This window comes from Xenopus laevis, chromosome 2L, assembly GCF_017654675.1.
Source record: "Xenopus laevis strain J_2021 chromosome 2L, Xenopus_laevis_v10.1, whole genome shotgun sequence".
NCBI lineage: Eukaryota > Metazoa > Chordata > Amphibia > Anura > Pipidae > Xenopus > Xenopus laevis.
In genome coordinates, this window is record NC_054373.1 from 47,098,869 (window position 1) to 47,113,864 (window position 14,996).

General features: G+C 38.4%; 1 protein-coding gene across 3 annotated transcripts in view; it reads right to left on the minus strand.

The window, feature by feature from the left end:
• Positions 1-14,996, minus strand: part of cux1.L (cut like homeobox 1 L homeolog) — a 248,213-nt gene that overhangs the window by 71,866 nt on the left and 161,351 nt on the right. Inside the window, exons 13-20 of one of the 3 annotated variants that reach the window (XM_018246294.2) lie at positions 14,627-14,675; positions 12,837-12,933; positions 10,822-11,496; positions 9,937-10,002; positions 7,027-7,128; positions 4,834-5,660; positions 3,672-3,837; positions 3,235-3,291 (exon numbers count right to left, since the gene is read on the minus strand). In XM_018246294.2, the coding sequence (XP_018101783.1) occupies positions 3,235-3,291; positions 3,672-3,837; positions 4,834-5,660; positions 7,027-7,128; positions 9,937-10,002; positions 10,822-11,496; positions 12,837-12,933; positions 14,627-14,675 (2,039 nt within the window). The remainder of the gene's footprint in view (positions 1-3,234; positions 3,292-3,671; positions 3,838-4,833; positions 5,661-7,026; positions 7,129-9,936; positions 10,003-10,821; positions 11,497-12,836; positions 12,934-14,626; positions 14,676-14,996) is intronic. The other 2 variants (XM_018246295.2, XM_018246296.2) reach the window with 2 other exon arrangements.

Sequence of the window (14,996 nt, forward strand, 5' to 3'; positions counted from 1 at the left end):
TTATCATGATTAAGATTGAAAATGAAAGATACCTCTACCATTTAACATGCAAACAGTCATTGGAGTAATATGTTGATCCTATATAGTGTATAACAATAATAAAGTATTATTATAAACATATACAGTATGTTAATGGCACACCATTTGTTTCCTCCATTAGTGTTTTTCAGTGGGAACAAGCATTTTGTGGCTGAAATGTGGAACAGCTTTGGCATTTCATTGCTGGCAAACAATCTTATGGTACATGTGGCCATTCTTCAGTGTTTTGACTGGAACAATTATATTTAGAAAGTTGCCATGATATATAGCTAGGGATGGGTAGCCAATGGGAAGGGGTTATTGGCATGATCTTCAAGCTGGATTATTCTACAAAAACAAATGGTCAGCTTTTCTCGGTGATAATTGCTACCATAAGATATTTCAAATTGACTCTACCCTCCATTATGTTTTCACAGCAACTTCCCTGGAAATATTGTATTGGTCAATAAACTGGGAAAACTGCCTTGTGTTCCAAAAGCCTAACACAAACCAGAGAATACTTTGTACGTGTACACATTCTCCGGCTAATTGAGGTCTCAGAACAAGACCCGTATTATTTGAAAACAAGCAACTGCCTTTCCCTAACTAAAATCCCCTTATGGGGGAGTAATGTCTCTATGGATAGAAAATACACCAGATGCACAAGTGCATCTTCTAGAACCTCAATTTGGATAACATGGCCTAGACATAGTGATAATCAAGACAAATGATTTTTTTTATGGGAAAGCCAAGTTCTGAATGAATTCTGCACCCAACCTGCCAAACTCCTGGTCCCAATACTTTGGCAATTTCCAACTCTCAGCATCTTATAGAACCTGCTATCTCTTTGCAGTATGTGGAATAACAAAAGGTAGCAAGTCATATAGTTAATTTACAATCATCCAGAATAAAATCCCCTCCTACTCTTGTTCTCAATGTATCTCATGTTTAACCAGTGCACAATGACAACCTTTCCTAGGTGAGCATCTCTGCAGATTGTTTTTTCCACACCAGCTGTACCTATGGGATCAAGAAGATTAATCACCCTGTGATACCATTAACAAAAAGTCTTTTGTTTGTGCTGCACATTATTTTGAGCATGTCCAAACATATTGTGGACATTAAGTCACAAATGCATCAACCATTATGCATGATATTTTCTCGCTGGAAAAAAAAAACAATCCTTAATTAGTTGCCTCCTTTTGTTGTTGCACCACTTTCTTTCTATTCCTATGGGTTTGTCTTTTGCTAAGCAGCATGAGGTTAGACTTGATGGATGATAGCTCAGAATGCAGACGAACAATGAAGAGAGACAGTATCCCTAGGGATTGCCCACAGCTGTAACTTCAAATGCAGTTTTCCATCTCTAGTTTAATAATGAGCAGGTACTAACAAAAATAATCACCCCACTAAACTTGATATTTATAGCTAATAAAGGCAGCAGTTAAACGCTGCTCAAATTACACAATATCCAGCGGGACTAGCTTTGAGTATAGCAGCATGGATTTACAGCTTACAACGGTCAGCTATTCAGTGAAGTGTACTATGAGCTATTCCTGAAGATCTAATTCATGGTCACAACACTATGAAATGAGATCCTCTGCAGCATTATGTGCGGTTGCATCGAAGAGCGAGTAATTGAATCACAGAAGGGAGCGTCGCTGATGTAGAGGGCTTTTAAGAATTATGACATTTTTAAAAAGAAACTAATCAAAGCAATTAACTGGTCCTCTTGACTGTGATGGTGTAGTGCTTCAGTGTGTGTGTGTATTTGAGAGCTATATCATACCGCTGAATTGCACTGACACTAGGAATCAGTGTAATTGTTTCTAGACTTGGAACATATTCCGCTCAGTCCCGTTAGACTGTTTCTATATTTCTGGATTAAGCTTTCTAAAAGGAAAAAAAATGTCTAGCGGTTTCAAAATAATCCCAGAGTTCTACAATTCAAGAAAATAAAAAGGAACAAAGTAAGCATAAGAATAGGTTCTGTCAATGAGATCTGTTGTCCTGGTGCTTCAAGAGAACAAATGCCTAAACATCTATGACTGCATGTAGATTTCACACTCAAGACATATATATGAAACATGTACAGACACCAAGTGAGGGATAACAAAAAAGGTAGAAATGTAAAACTTTACAGGGAAATAAAGGTGGCCATACACAGGCAGATTTAAGCTTCTCATTCGGGTCCTTTAGACCGATTCTGTATCTTATCTGCCTATGTATGGAGCCCTCCGACTGGCCTCCCCGACTAATATCTAAAAATCATCCAGATGTCAATCAGGTGGATTTTCCTTTATGATCGAGGGCCTCATTGGCTAGTTGATGCAGTCCTCATCCCATTGGTGCCTATTCCCTTCATTGTAATCGAATTGTCTGGCCCCAGGGCCAAACTATCGGATTAGCCCAATATCGCCTGCCTTTGTTGGGCATACCAAGGGAAAGATCCACTTGTTTTGCAACCTCAACAAACAAGCATAGTGTTTGGCCACCTTAACCCCTGAGGCTAGCTTTTGCCTGACATCTTATGTCCCTTGTACCATTCTCTGGCCAGTCACCCGATGCCCTTGACTGAGCATTTCAGCAAAATAGTGTAGGCGTCTGAATCAAATTTTTAAGCATACAAATCTAGATGGGGGATAAAAAGAGCAGCAGCAAGATGCAACATAGTTTTATATTAAAGAAGAGAGGCTGCATAGCACCATATTTTTTATCCCTAAAAAAAATATTTACAAAACAATAAAACTGCAATATCAACTTGCTCTGTGACATATATGTAGTATATTGTAGGGGAGGGTGGGTACAATATGTCAATGGTGAAAATATTAGGACCTTTTAGTTGATATGGCTAGCAATGATTGATATTACTTAGCGGCAGTTTTACTAAGCTCGCGTGAATAATTCGAATAAAAAAATATTCGAATTTCAATGTATCCTTTGAATCAGTTATTCAGGTTTGAAAGGAAAATGCCACCAGCAGTTCTCACTTTTCTTCAGACCAATTTATTAGATGGGCTCAGTTCAGCTTGGAGCTGGGTGGTGCAAAGAATAAATAAAGATCTGCAATGGCTTTTTATTGCACTGTACCTTGCCAAGCTGGATTCTTACAAGTTATGATTTATGCGATGGTTACAGGAATGTACAAAATAAAAGCTCTTCTACTTATAAAGCAAATGACCTCTAGACATTCTTATATCAATAAGTATAAAATACCTGAACTTGGAAACCCTTCTTGTAGAGAATCCTGCTGAGCTGTTGCAGATTGCAGAGCTAAAAAAGAAAATAAAAAAGTAAATCAGTAAAGGATGTGGCAAAGACAGGAACACTAGGAATCCTTAAATGTCAGCACTTTGCCACAGGGCACTAAACCACAAGGTATACAAAAACCTATGAAATACAGAACAAATCCAATTTTCCACACAAGTAAATGACAAGAGCTCAACACCTACTTGTCCCTTGTCATTTCTGTTTGTTGGGATTGTGCAAGGTCATTTTCAGAGGAGCTTGTAAGCAAACACTCAAGGCATGCCACTTATTAAATTAGTTAAGTGACGCTGATTATTAGTATTTATGGCTCTCAAAAAACAGACAACACTGCAGGATACATTGGATATAAATAAATATATAATGACAAAGAATAATAATAGTACCTTGTCCTTGTTGATGTCCTTGTGAATGCAATACACTCTGGCCAAGTTCCCCATTCAGCCAAAGCTGCATTCTAATAAATGGTTCTCGGCCTTTCTGAGTCAGTTTACTCCAAGGTTTTGGTCTTGACAGCATATCACTGACACTTCCCTGTGACAAACCCAGCACCTACAAAGGAACAATAAGAGCAGAAACCATAAGAGCTTATAAGAAGACGGCAGCTGGAAAGACCAGATAAATATTTATGATTTTAGAAATATGCAGTAGTCTCATCAACACTAAATTAATTTATCCCTTATACTTCCCACAATTTTTTTCCTCCACATTAAAACAACAGTCACAAACTATCAAATATTCTATGTCCTGTGGTTGTCTCCCTAGATCAAGCACAACTCCATATATTACAGATCCATTAGGCGTGGAACCGTGTGAATTCAGACCGGAAGTTATCAAAGCTGAGACACTGTGAGGCTATGATTAAATCCATCAATTGACAAAATATATCCATCTCATCAACAGTGAAAGATAGATACAAATTTACTGAGGTGGACAAAAGTAGGCTGGTTTTGCTTCCAATAAGGATTAATTATATCTTACTTTTTAGACCAAGTACAAGGTACTGTTTTATTATTACAGAGAAAAAGGATTTTGGTTTGTTTGGATAAAATGGAGTCTATGGGAGCATTTCCGTAATTCAGAGCTTTCCCGATAACGGGTTTCTGGATAACAGATCCCATACCTTTACTAGGCAAGGCTTGTATGTCTTCACTTTTGGAGCCCATGCAGATTGGAGTTCATTTCTACCTTACACAACTTGAGGAGAGGCAATGGCATCTAGTTATCTACATTTATATGTATTGGTTTGTAAAGCAAAGACCCTTCAGGCAATATTACAGAGAAGCCATGTAATATGTGCTAACTAACATCTGCACTTATCGCAGTTATGTAAAGGACAGGTTTCCCAAGTCTAGAAAACATCTACCTGGCTGAGTTTCTAAAGTGTAGCTTATTAAATGATAACCTCATCTGGATTTACCATAGAATGCTTATATATTTATAATGCCTTGAACTGACAATAGTACCCTACTGTTTTTCTTGGAAAGTTAGATCCAATAAAAATGCTTTGTAAGTCTAAACTCATTTTACAATGATAACTATGTTTACCTTTTCCCCAAATATCCTTTGGCAAATTCCATTTTTTGCTAGCTTCTCTTTTACTTGGCGCGTCAGCTCAATAGTATCCACATCTTGGTACATGTACATCTCATATTGCTCAGGGGTTAGAGGAGGGACAGATGGTTTGGCTGGTTTGGACATGGACACAACTGGAGAGGATGGCAGGGGGCTGTTCTGAGGTGTTTCACTTCGGCTAGCGCCAGTCATACTAATTTCTGAACTCTGAGAATACGGAGACTCAGCATTGGGCCACTCTTTCCAGTACTCTGAAGACGAAGGCCCCTGAAGCTGATTTCTTTCCGTTCTGTTTTGTGTAGATAGCTTCTCTTTCCCACAAGTGGTTTCCTCAGTCTTTGTATCCTCAGATGACACTGCATTTCTCCTGTCATGCTGAATAGTATTCCACCAATGGTCTTTCCAAATACTACTGCGTCCTAGCTCACTTTTCACATGCCGGATCATGCCATGAGTTGAATCTGCTATGCTATGGAGTTCTAATACTGGTGTCTCTTGGGACTCTCTTTTTAAACCAGAAAAGTTCTGCAAAGTTGAAATACCAGAGTCCAAGACAGATGTATGTTTTTTTAAGGACATAGTAACAGGGGAGTAACTAGAAATGGAGGAAACTGCAGATGTGGGGATAAGCTTGGGAGAAATGATGGTAAGATCAGCTTGAGATAATGATGCAGATTTTAAGGCAGGTTCAAAGACAGCCTGCTGTGCTTCCATTTCACGCCGTGCTTGCTGAAGAATGGACCGGATAGCATCATCTGAATTACCACTATTGGATGCTGAAGTGGGCTGAGCCGGCTCAGCTGTAAGACAAAAGAAGCGAGTTTGTAGAATACTGCCAAAGACGCAGTGGAAAATAGATATGTAATACATGTATATTGGAAATGCCTTCCACCAGACAAAATGTTATTTTTGCAAAAAGATCCGAAGATCTATTTAAAAGAGAGAACAAGCTCAAATAAACAAGATACTTGCACATTTGAACAGCCTTAGTGGAGCCATTAGTTTCAGATATAGAGGCAAGGAAGCCTGATGCACATAGCTTTACACCTGTCCCTTTTCTCACCTGCCCCCCAATAAATAATTAAAAAAACAGGTAGAGTGCATGTGTCCCCTTACATTATCCTACAAGAGCACAAAATGCTTATCTCCCTGCTGCCAGCGGCCATTTATTGCTTTTCTGTCCTCTCTGATCCCAAGTTTGAATACACCATTGTAATGTAGATGATATATAAATCCTGTGGCCTACGGCTGTTGCTCATCTATAGATCCCAAGCATTAGAGCACACAACTAGAGGCAGGGTGTTTGAAATGATTAGTCTAATGGTTTTGGCTTGTAAGTAATCTCTTCCCTTTCTTTTAAAGAAGAGTAACACCAAAAAATTAACAAAGTAGTAAAAATATAGTGTACAGTTTGCCCTGCTCTGGTAAAATTGCTCTGTTTACTTCAGAAATGCTACTTCTGTGTTTTTAACAAGTTGCAATGGAGGCAATTGAAATAGGACTAAATGGCACAGGTTAAATAGATTATATAAATGGTGTATATTATATATTATATAGAGCTTATCTGCTATGTAACCAGAGCCGTTTCTACTTTAAAGCTGCCCCTACAGCTACACAGCAGCTTATTTATATACTACTATATAACTAGTAGTAGTGTTTCTAAAGCAAACGCACCAGTTTTACCAGTGCAGGGCAGCAGTACATACATATATTTAAATACTTTAATTTTTTGGGGTTACTATTAATTAAGGAATACCACTGTTTTCTCTACACTAGGCACTAAGAACAATTTATACATGTACACTGGTATAAAGAGTGTCAGAAAATGATGTTTCTAATAAGCTCTAGACTAGTGTACACACCCATATAATATTGACAGCTTCCTATTCTTGCCATTATTCATCTGCACAAATCTGGGCTTCATGAAATGTTGAAAAAGCCTTCAGAAGCCACAATAGAAAACTTAACCCGGTATATTACATGGTTTGGCAAGTAGATACAGAAATTAAAGTTAGGCAACTTTGATGGGTTCAGTGGTGCAGTGGACATCAGAAAGTTTATAGCACCACTGATCAAACGTGCTATTGGTGACAGCTTGCTGACTGAAGGGGAGCTCTCCGCAAACTTAACACACATTATATACAAGGTAATACGTAAGTTACTTACCGGTTTTCTGCACCTGCAACTCTCTTTTGGCTTGTTCTAGAATAGACTTAATAGCTTCATCTGAGCCAGTCTCTGAACTTCGAATTCTGGTGGTGATATTTCCTGAAATAATAAAAAGACCGTATTCAGGTTGTGTGTTTAAGTATGGGCACAATCTTGTTTTATCAACACAGTCCTCACGGTGTCTTATCGAACAGATTTATTATAGCAAACTGGACTATGCTATGGATTTTGAAAAAAAAAAAGTCACTTATGACAACCTCACTCTCTCTCCACAGAAAAGAGAATAACACAGAAATATTCACATGCATAAAATTGTCTGGAATTTATTCGTCATTCTCATTGCCTTCTACCTTTAGAAATCCAACTTTTTTTTTTTTTTTGGAAACAGGATATTATATGAATCAACAAACGCAGGATATTTGGCCAGACTGCAAAAGATGGATGCCAAGTTTCGATCATGTAAAACTATTTTTAGAAAGGACTGATTTAAACTCAGCTTTCTGTTGGAAGCACTAGTGAGTTGTAACTCGGTATCATCTTAACAATAGAGTAACAACGGAAAGATAGTTGCAAAGGGCTGAATTAAATCATAACGGCTGTGCAAACTTATGTTACACAATAACGTTTGGACTGGGAAAGACGAAATCCTATCTAAACGCATTTTTTTTCATTTTGCTTTTTTTTTTCCAACCCAAAGCTGTTGATAGAAGAGCTCTAAGGAAAGCACAACAGGAAAATGCTAAAATAAGTCTATGGCAATGGAATTTACAGAATAATCAGACTGGGTTGGTGCTTAAAGGGAATGTTCACCTTTAATTTAATTTTTTGTATGATGTAGAGAGTGATATTCTGAGACAACTTGCAATTGTCTTTTTATAGAAAGATGAGTAAGAAGAAGTAGCAATAAGAATAAATGTGAAGCCTTATAGAACATTTGTTTTTTAGATTGGGTCAGTGACCCCAATTTGAAAGCTAGAAAGAGTAAAAAATCACCCACCCGTTGCATTCCGTGAAAAAAAAAATAAAAGCGGTTATGTGTAATTAATCACACAGCTTTTAATTTGCTCTTTATTGTTTCTAACAAAAAACAAATCAAATTCTATGACTCTGTCTCGGTTTCTTCCTGCATCCCCTGCTCTGTTATCAAATTAAGTGGCTCAAGCCTTGGTTTTCCTGCAGTGGGTGGGTGTATTAGATTACTCAAGTACATGCAGGAGGTAACACGACTGGGATCAAACATTTGTGTTGTATGTTTGGAAATTGCTCATCACAACTGCACAAACAATGGCAGACGGTTGTCATTCAAAAGAATTCACTGTTGTCCGTCCACAGAGCTGCTGGACTCCAAAATGCCCTTTATTGCCTGTGTCAGTGACCTAAGCAATAAACTTTCCCACAAATAGCTATGTCAAGGGATCACTTAAGGTGGCCAACCATGGACAAATCTTGTCATTAACATGACAGAGTTCCACAACCTCTTTCAAACTGAAAACTTCATCTGCCAGTGCCCATTTTTGCCAGATGGATGAGGCTGGTGCAGTTGTGAGACCAAGAAGAATGAAGGCTCATTTATCAAGTTTACAGTACTGATATGGCTAAGGCAGGCCATTGAAGCATTTTCTGTCTAAAAAAAGGCTCATGGCACTTGGGGTGTATTATTTGTGGGAGCTTTTCAGAAATGCAGGTGAAAATACAGTTTCCATTCAATCTAATCACTGCAGGATTCAGATGTTTCTCTTATAACCGATTGTATATTTTCCACATGCCCCGACTTTGACATGCATAACTTAATGATGGGGTTAAAAAGGAGAGTAATGTTGACAACATGCCTTTAAAGCCACCTTAAATGTATTTTTTGCTTAATTGTGCCTATTCCAGCAGAAGTGCATATGCTACACACAGCTTCTTTCACTGTACATAATGCAAGTAAACATGGAGGGGGCTGTGTGCCTTTGCTTTCACTGTTTTCTTACATTACTGTTTCTTTTGGTTTTTCTCACCCCTGCCATCTACTACCCGTGAGCCAAATTAAAGTGTAAAATAATGTTGGAGAGCAACATAAGCATGCAAAAAGTTTCTTGGGACTTCCAAATAAGGGCTATGATTGACTATTTGGTAGCTCCTATGTGGACTTGCAGCCTACAGGAGGCTCTGTTTGGCAGTACACCTGTTTTTTATGCAACTTAAGCTTTCCTTTAGGCCAGGAATTCAAAAAGAAGCACCTGCTTTGAGACCACTGGGAGCAACATCCAAGGGGTCGGAGAGCAACATGTTGCTCACGAGCCACTAGTTGGGGATCACCGCCATAAGGTTATGACACCAGGCTTAGCCTGACAGAAGGAGTTTGTACACAAAAATGTTTTAGAATAGAACAATGGCTCATTTGGCAAATCAGAAGTATGAAAAATTCCTGCACAGGGATTAATATACTAAGGCTGTACCATTTTATTTTAATAAGTTATTAGTCATAATTTACACTTTACAAAGCAAAAGGAGTAGAGTTTAGAATTACTTGTTAATCAACACAGGCTCAGATACAGAACTTAACTGTAACCTCACGCATGCATATCCACAGCATATGTACTGTATTAGACATATACGTAATTTATAGATATTACTGTCCACAAAAGGGCTGTTCCATCTACACTCGATGCGTAAAGTATCTTTATTTTAAGAAAGGCTATAATACTACTATAGATATTGCACAAGCTTTTAATTTAGTGGTAGTCAGGATAACCATGAATTTAATTTTTATCTAGTTGCAAGCCCATGGTTTGTTTTATACTTACTATATCTGTTTTTCCATCAGATTCCAGGCCAGAATTAAGCGCAATTTTGCAATTACAGTGGGTGCATTACGATTCCAACAGTCAGCTGCAAACATAAAAACACCTACTCATAACGTACCTTCTGACCCATTTCTTCTTTTCGGTACTTCCTGAAATAGTCTGTTCAGGTTCTGGCCTGGATTTTCTGTCGAAAAACAAGTTTGGTAAGAACAAAACAATGTGGGAAATGTTAATTTGATGTCATGAGCAAAATCACATGAACATAAACTGTGGATCATCTAATGTCAATGGATTTCATGTTCCAAATGGGTAGTGTCTAAATACTAAACAATGGCGCCATCTTTCAGGGATGGAGAACAATGAATGGCATGGATGCCCTCAGTAAAGAAATGTTCTACCTAACATGTTCCCCCTTGATCTACTAAGTGTTTGCTCTATATACGTAATGTCATCAGCTACCTCAGCGCTAGCTGATCACTACTTGCATAAGACCAGTAAGTACCTATGGCAGCCCAGTGTACATAGAACACATTTATGGTACCTAACACTAAGGGAAAGATTTATCAAAATGTGAGAATTGAACTCCTCACAGAAAAACTCACCACTTTCTATTCATTCTTAAGGGATTTTTAAAAGCATATTTATCAAATGGTGAACGCCATTAATACTATTCTAAAAATCCCATAGGAATGAATAAAAAGTGGGTGAGTTTTTCTGTGGGGAGGTCTATTCTCACATTTTGAGAAATCTGCCCCTAAGCATTAGGATAGAATATTTTTATTTGCAGTCATAGGGCTTCTGTATGACTGAGGTTAATCCGAGTTTTTATGATAATGCCTGCAAGGGTTTAATTTACTTAATCTTTTACAATGATGATTTTAATGTATGTATCTGAAATGCATAGCCCTTGCACTAAACTTTTCGGAGGTGGAAAAATAGCTGTTACAAAGGTTATGCAGTCGATTTGCATGGAATGAATATGATAGACACACAAATGTCTCACCTCTTTGTCGGCCTTGAATGCTGCGCAGTGCAAGGATATTCTGCTCATCAGAAAGAAACTGCTTCATCTTGTGGAAAGGTTCTTTTCCTCGTACAGTCAGTTTATTCCATGGCTTGGGCCTTGCCAGTATCTCACTGACAGAACCCTGTGACAGTCCCAGGACATAATGTCCAAAAATACGCTGTCCAATATTGTGCTTGATCAACTGCTCTTTCACTTGCCGTGCAATTTCCGCAGTATCTACCTCTTCACCCTCTGAGACACTGCCAGCGCTCTCTGATTGGCTGGGAGAAGGAGCCATGCCATTAACATCAGGGCTTGGCTGCTGTAATGGACTTTGGGAAGATATGGAGTTTGTGCTGAAGGGACTTGCTGAAAAAATCATGCTTGTGCTTCCTGCTTCCTGCATTGCCTTGGAGTAGAAGGACTGCATGAGCTGTCGCTGGAGAAGTGAATTTAGTGCAAATTTTCCTGTGGAGGCCAGGGGTAAAGAAGGGCTTGCAATAGATGAGCTGAAAAAGTCTTGGTTTAAACCCGTTGGTGAAAACTGGTGTGTACCATTAGTATTGGAAGCCTGCTCCCCTGCGTTGCGGAGCAACTGAGAGGGAGGGGAGGCCGGCAAGGTTGCAGGACGCTGAATCTCATGCTGGTCTTTCCCTTTTCTCCTGGCTGACCCTACAAGAAAGGTCAAACATAATGCATTATGGGGGGATTAAAAGGGAAAAACCAAGATAAAAACGAAAGTTTGCCCCACAAACTCAAAAAGTGCATTTTTTTTTTAACAAGGGCCAATTAGGTTTTTAAATTGAATTTTCAGTAAGCCAAAGAGGCCCCCAAAACAAACAACATGCATTTCATGTTTGTACCTTTCTTGTACAGTTTGTTGCAGCCTGGAGAACACAAATTACATACAATTGCACTTTATCTACTGTACACATTAAGGGATGAGCAGAAGAGATCGTGTTATAATTAGCATTTCCAACACAACATCAAGTCAATTCACGGATGCCCCACAGCAAACATTTACATTTGAGTGCAACCAGGTGCAAAATATTCAAGCACACTGATCAATCGGTATTTGACTTAAGAAATCAGGTTCATTTGAGTCTGGCTTTTAACCAATATTTTACTGTTGGTGTTCATTCTTTTGTAAAGGCAGAAACCTCTCAGTTAACATGATACAATGCTAGAATATTTCAGTGCAACACCTACAGTCCTACACACTGCACGAGAACAGGCTTTATGGAAATGAAATGAAACAAGACACTGACCATATACTGAAAGCAGGATAGAGAGAAGAATAACATTGGGGCTATCAGCCTGAGTGCTCCTTGCTAAATTACACTGTTACCATTGTCTGATATTATTAAGAATTAATATCAGAGATGTCCAACCTCTGACCCTCCAGCCGCAACTACAAATATGCCATGTGTGAGAACTCTAGATGACCCACAGGTGGAAGGCCTCATATCAATTATTCCTGATTTATGTTGATTTTTGTTTTGGGCCCAGGGTTTTTGCTTAACCCTGAGTATGTCTTATCAAATCCAGCCCCATCATTGCTACAGAAAATGGCCATGCTCTGACACTGCAATGTATAGGACACAACCAGAACTTAGTTAACGCATGAAAAGCATCAGCAGTTAATTAAGCAGATAACAATAGCTATGAAAATACAGTATATTGAGGCTGAACCATTTCCTTTACCTCCTGTCTCCTTTCCTAGCAATGTGCTGTATTATGGGGGGAGGCGCACAAAACAAGCCCATAACAATTTACCATAATAGCCTACAAATCTGCCATTTTTCAGGTAATTACTCTTTTTTAAGCAGTTTCACTGAGGTTCTGAAGAAGCATTCCATTATCCAGCTTGCACTCCTTTCAAGTCAAACATTATTCACAGATTCTGTTGTTCATTAATCTTGCTGTCATTTGTCTTTAGCTCAGGCTTGGACTGTGCTCATCTTGTTTCCTCTAATTTTATTTACTCGCTAACACAAGGAATGCAAACTTACCGCTCAGCTCGCTGTTTGTGATGCGTAATGTGGCATTTTCCGACTGCAAGGAACGGTTCTTCTCCAGTAGCAGCACTTCCAATGGCTTTGAGGCCTCCTGAATCACACACATAGGTTTGGCTTTAATAAGGAAAACATATACCTGGCCATATAGTTTCATTCCATTGTCTCTCAGGGACAGACAACCTTCTGTTTCCATCTCTAAGGACTGCCCACTTTTATTATCCTGATACTGTATTGGGGAATGCCTACAAAGTATTTCATTTGTTATTGAGTGTAGGGCTCTTGTACCACGTTGCATGGACAGTAGTCCAATGTGGCTTAAGCACTTACATTACAATAGATTATAGGGGCCAGTGTGAATGCTGCCATGTGTGCATGTGTTTGGGCACAGCAAAGACTTTGATTAAGTGCCTACTGGCACGAAACGCGTAAGGCTTTGTGTTAATCTACTTTGTGGCTAAATAAAGTTCTTTTACAAGCCTGTTTGTGGGATCTGTGAGTGCCTGCCGTTTTCTCCTTTGGTTGGATAATTCCACCTCGAGATGTAGGTCTGTGGCATTAGCACCCAGGTCTACTACTTCTATCACTGGTGAGACAATAACCTTTTTAGGTTTTCACATTGGGACTTTTTCTTTAAGTGCAGCAAAGACTTGGACCCTTGGCAGACAGAATGTGACTGCAAATAAACATGGGATAAAGGCAGACGGCAAGATGGGACTTACAGGAAGTTATTTGGGGAGAGGACAAGGCACTTTTCATTTAGCATCATAGGGTTGCTGTTTAAGGGATTGATGTGTTAACAATAATAATAGGAAACTGTATAGCAGCCCTATGCTTCCCTACACACAATTTTCAAGACAGAAAATGCTATCCATTTAAGGCTGAAATTTTGCAGTTGCTCTACAGCGGTTATTTCATTTTTCTACTGTAAAGCTCTACAGTTTGGCATTTAAACTCTTATTTGGTTGTTTCGAACACCTGGTCTAAAAACCAGAAGTTCAAATGACAGACTGATAGATTAAATCAAGAAGGCCATATTAGTAGAGAAATAATAAAATAAAAATAGTAATGCAAATCTGTTTTGCTTGCTTCCCTTCTGGACTCTAAACTTACCAAATAGTAATTTCAGTTAAGAGAATAGCAGAACAGAAAGGTGAATAATGTCTTAACAACTAAAAGCTGCACTTTATTTAGAATTACTTCTGGTTTTCTTCAAAGTAGAAGTTTTATAATGTTTGTCCAAGCTATTAACCCTTTGCTGACAGGAAAGGAAAGTGTTTAACAAATAGAATGAATAAGCCTCACATTATAGTTAACATGATGCAAACTAAAGCAGGGTTTAAAGATTTGGAAAATCTATTCTTAGTGCTAGAAATTTTTTTAACTGAGTATCAATCATCTTAAATGCTTGGTAAAAAATGGCAATTAATACATCAGAACTTTACAAAGCCTAAGAGGGGATCAAGCACATATTATCTACACACACACAGACATATATATACCCTAGATTTTTTCTTGCAGAATATGCAACTTTTTTCTACTGATGAAATCTCCAAACTTACTGCATTGTGAGTTTGGGTTTTACAAGTCTCTGGTGTAAAGACATTTACATGATTTTAACCCCTAAGTGAAGAAGAAATATCCAAAGCATTTGCTGATGTAAATAAATGTTGCATTTTTTTGTGTGAATGTGGGTGTTTTATCAACAGGAATCATGCTGTTGTTGACCTACAATTCTCAACATTCCCCCTCTGCCAAAACAATCAGTAATGAAACATAACATGTACCTGCGTGCCAGATCCTTCTGAAGGATTGAACTCCATGGACTTCAGGATACTGTAAATAAGAAGAAAGAATTGTTTGAAGACTGCTCATTCTTAACCTGTTTGCAAGCAAATATCCACCACTTTTGCACTTCCCATTTTCTGCATTTCAGAGGCACTATATCAGATAGCTTCTTTCTGAACTGTACCCCAAGTAAAATCTCTAAATTTTAGAAATAAGACATAACTCTTATAGGTCATTTAAATATTGCTTTTTCCCCACCAGGCCATATCACAGAATAATATTAAATGTTAATAAGGATGTAACATTTGAGGCTGTCAGGAAGTGTATACATTTGTTAGTGAAGCTGGGAGCAACTTAAATTAGCATAAT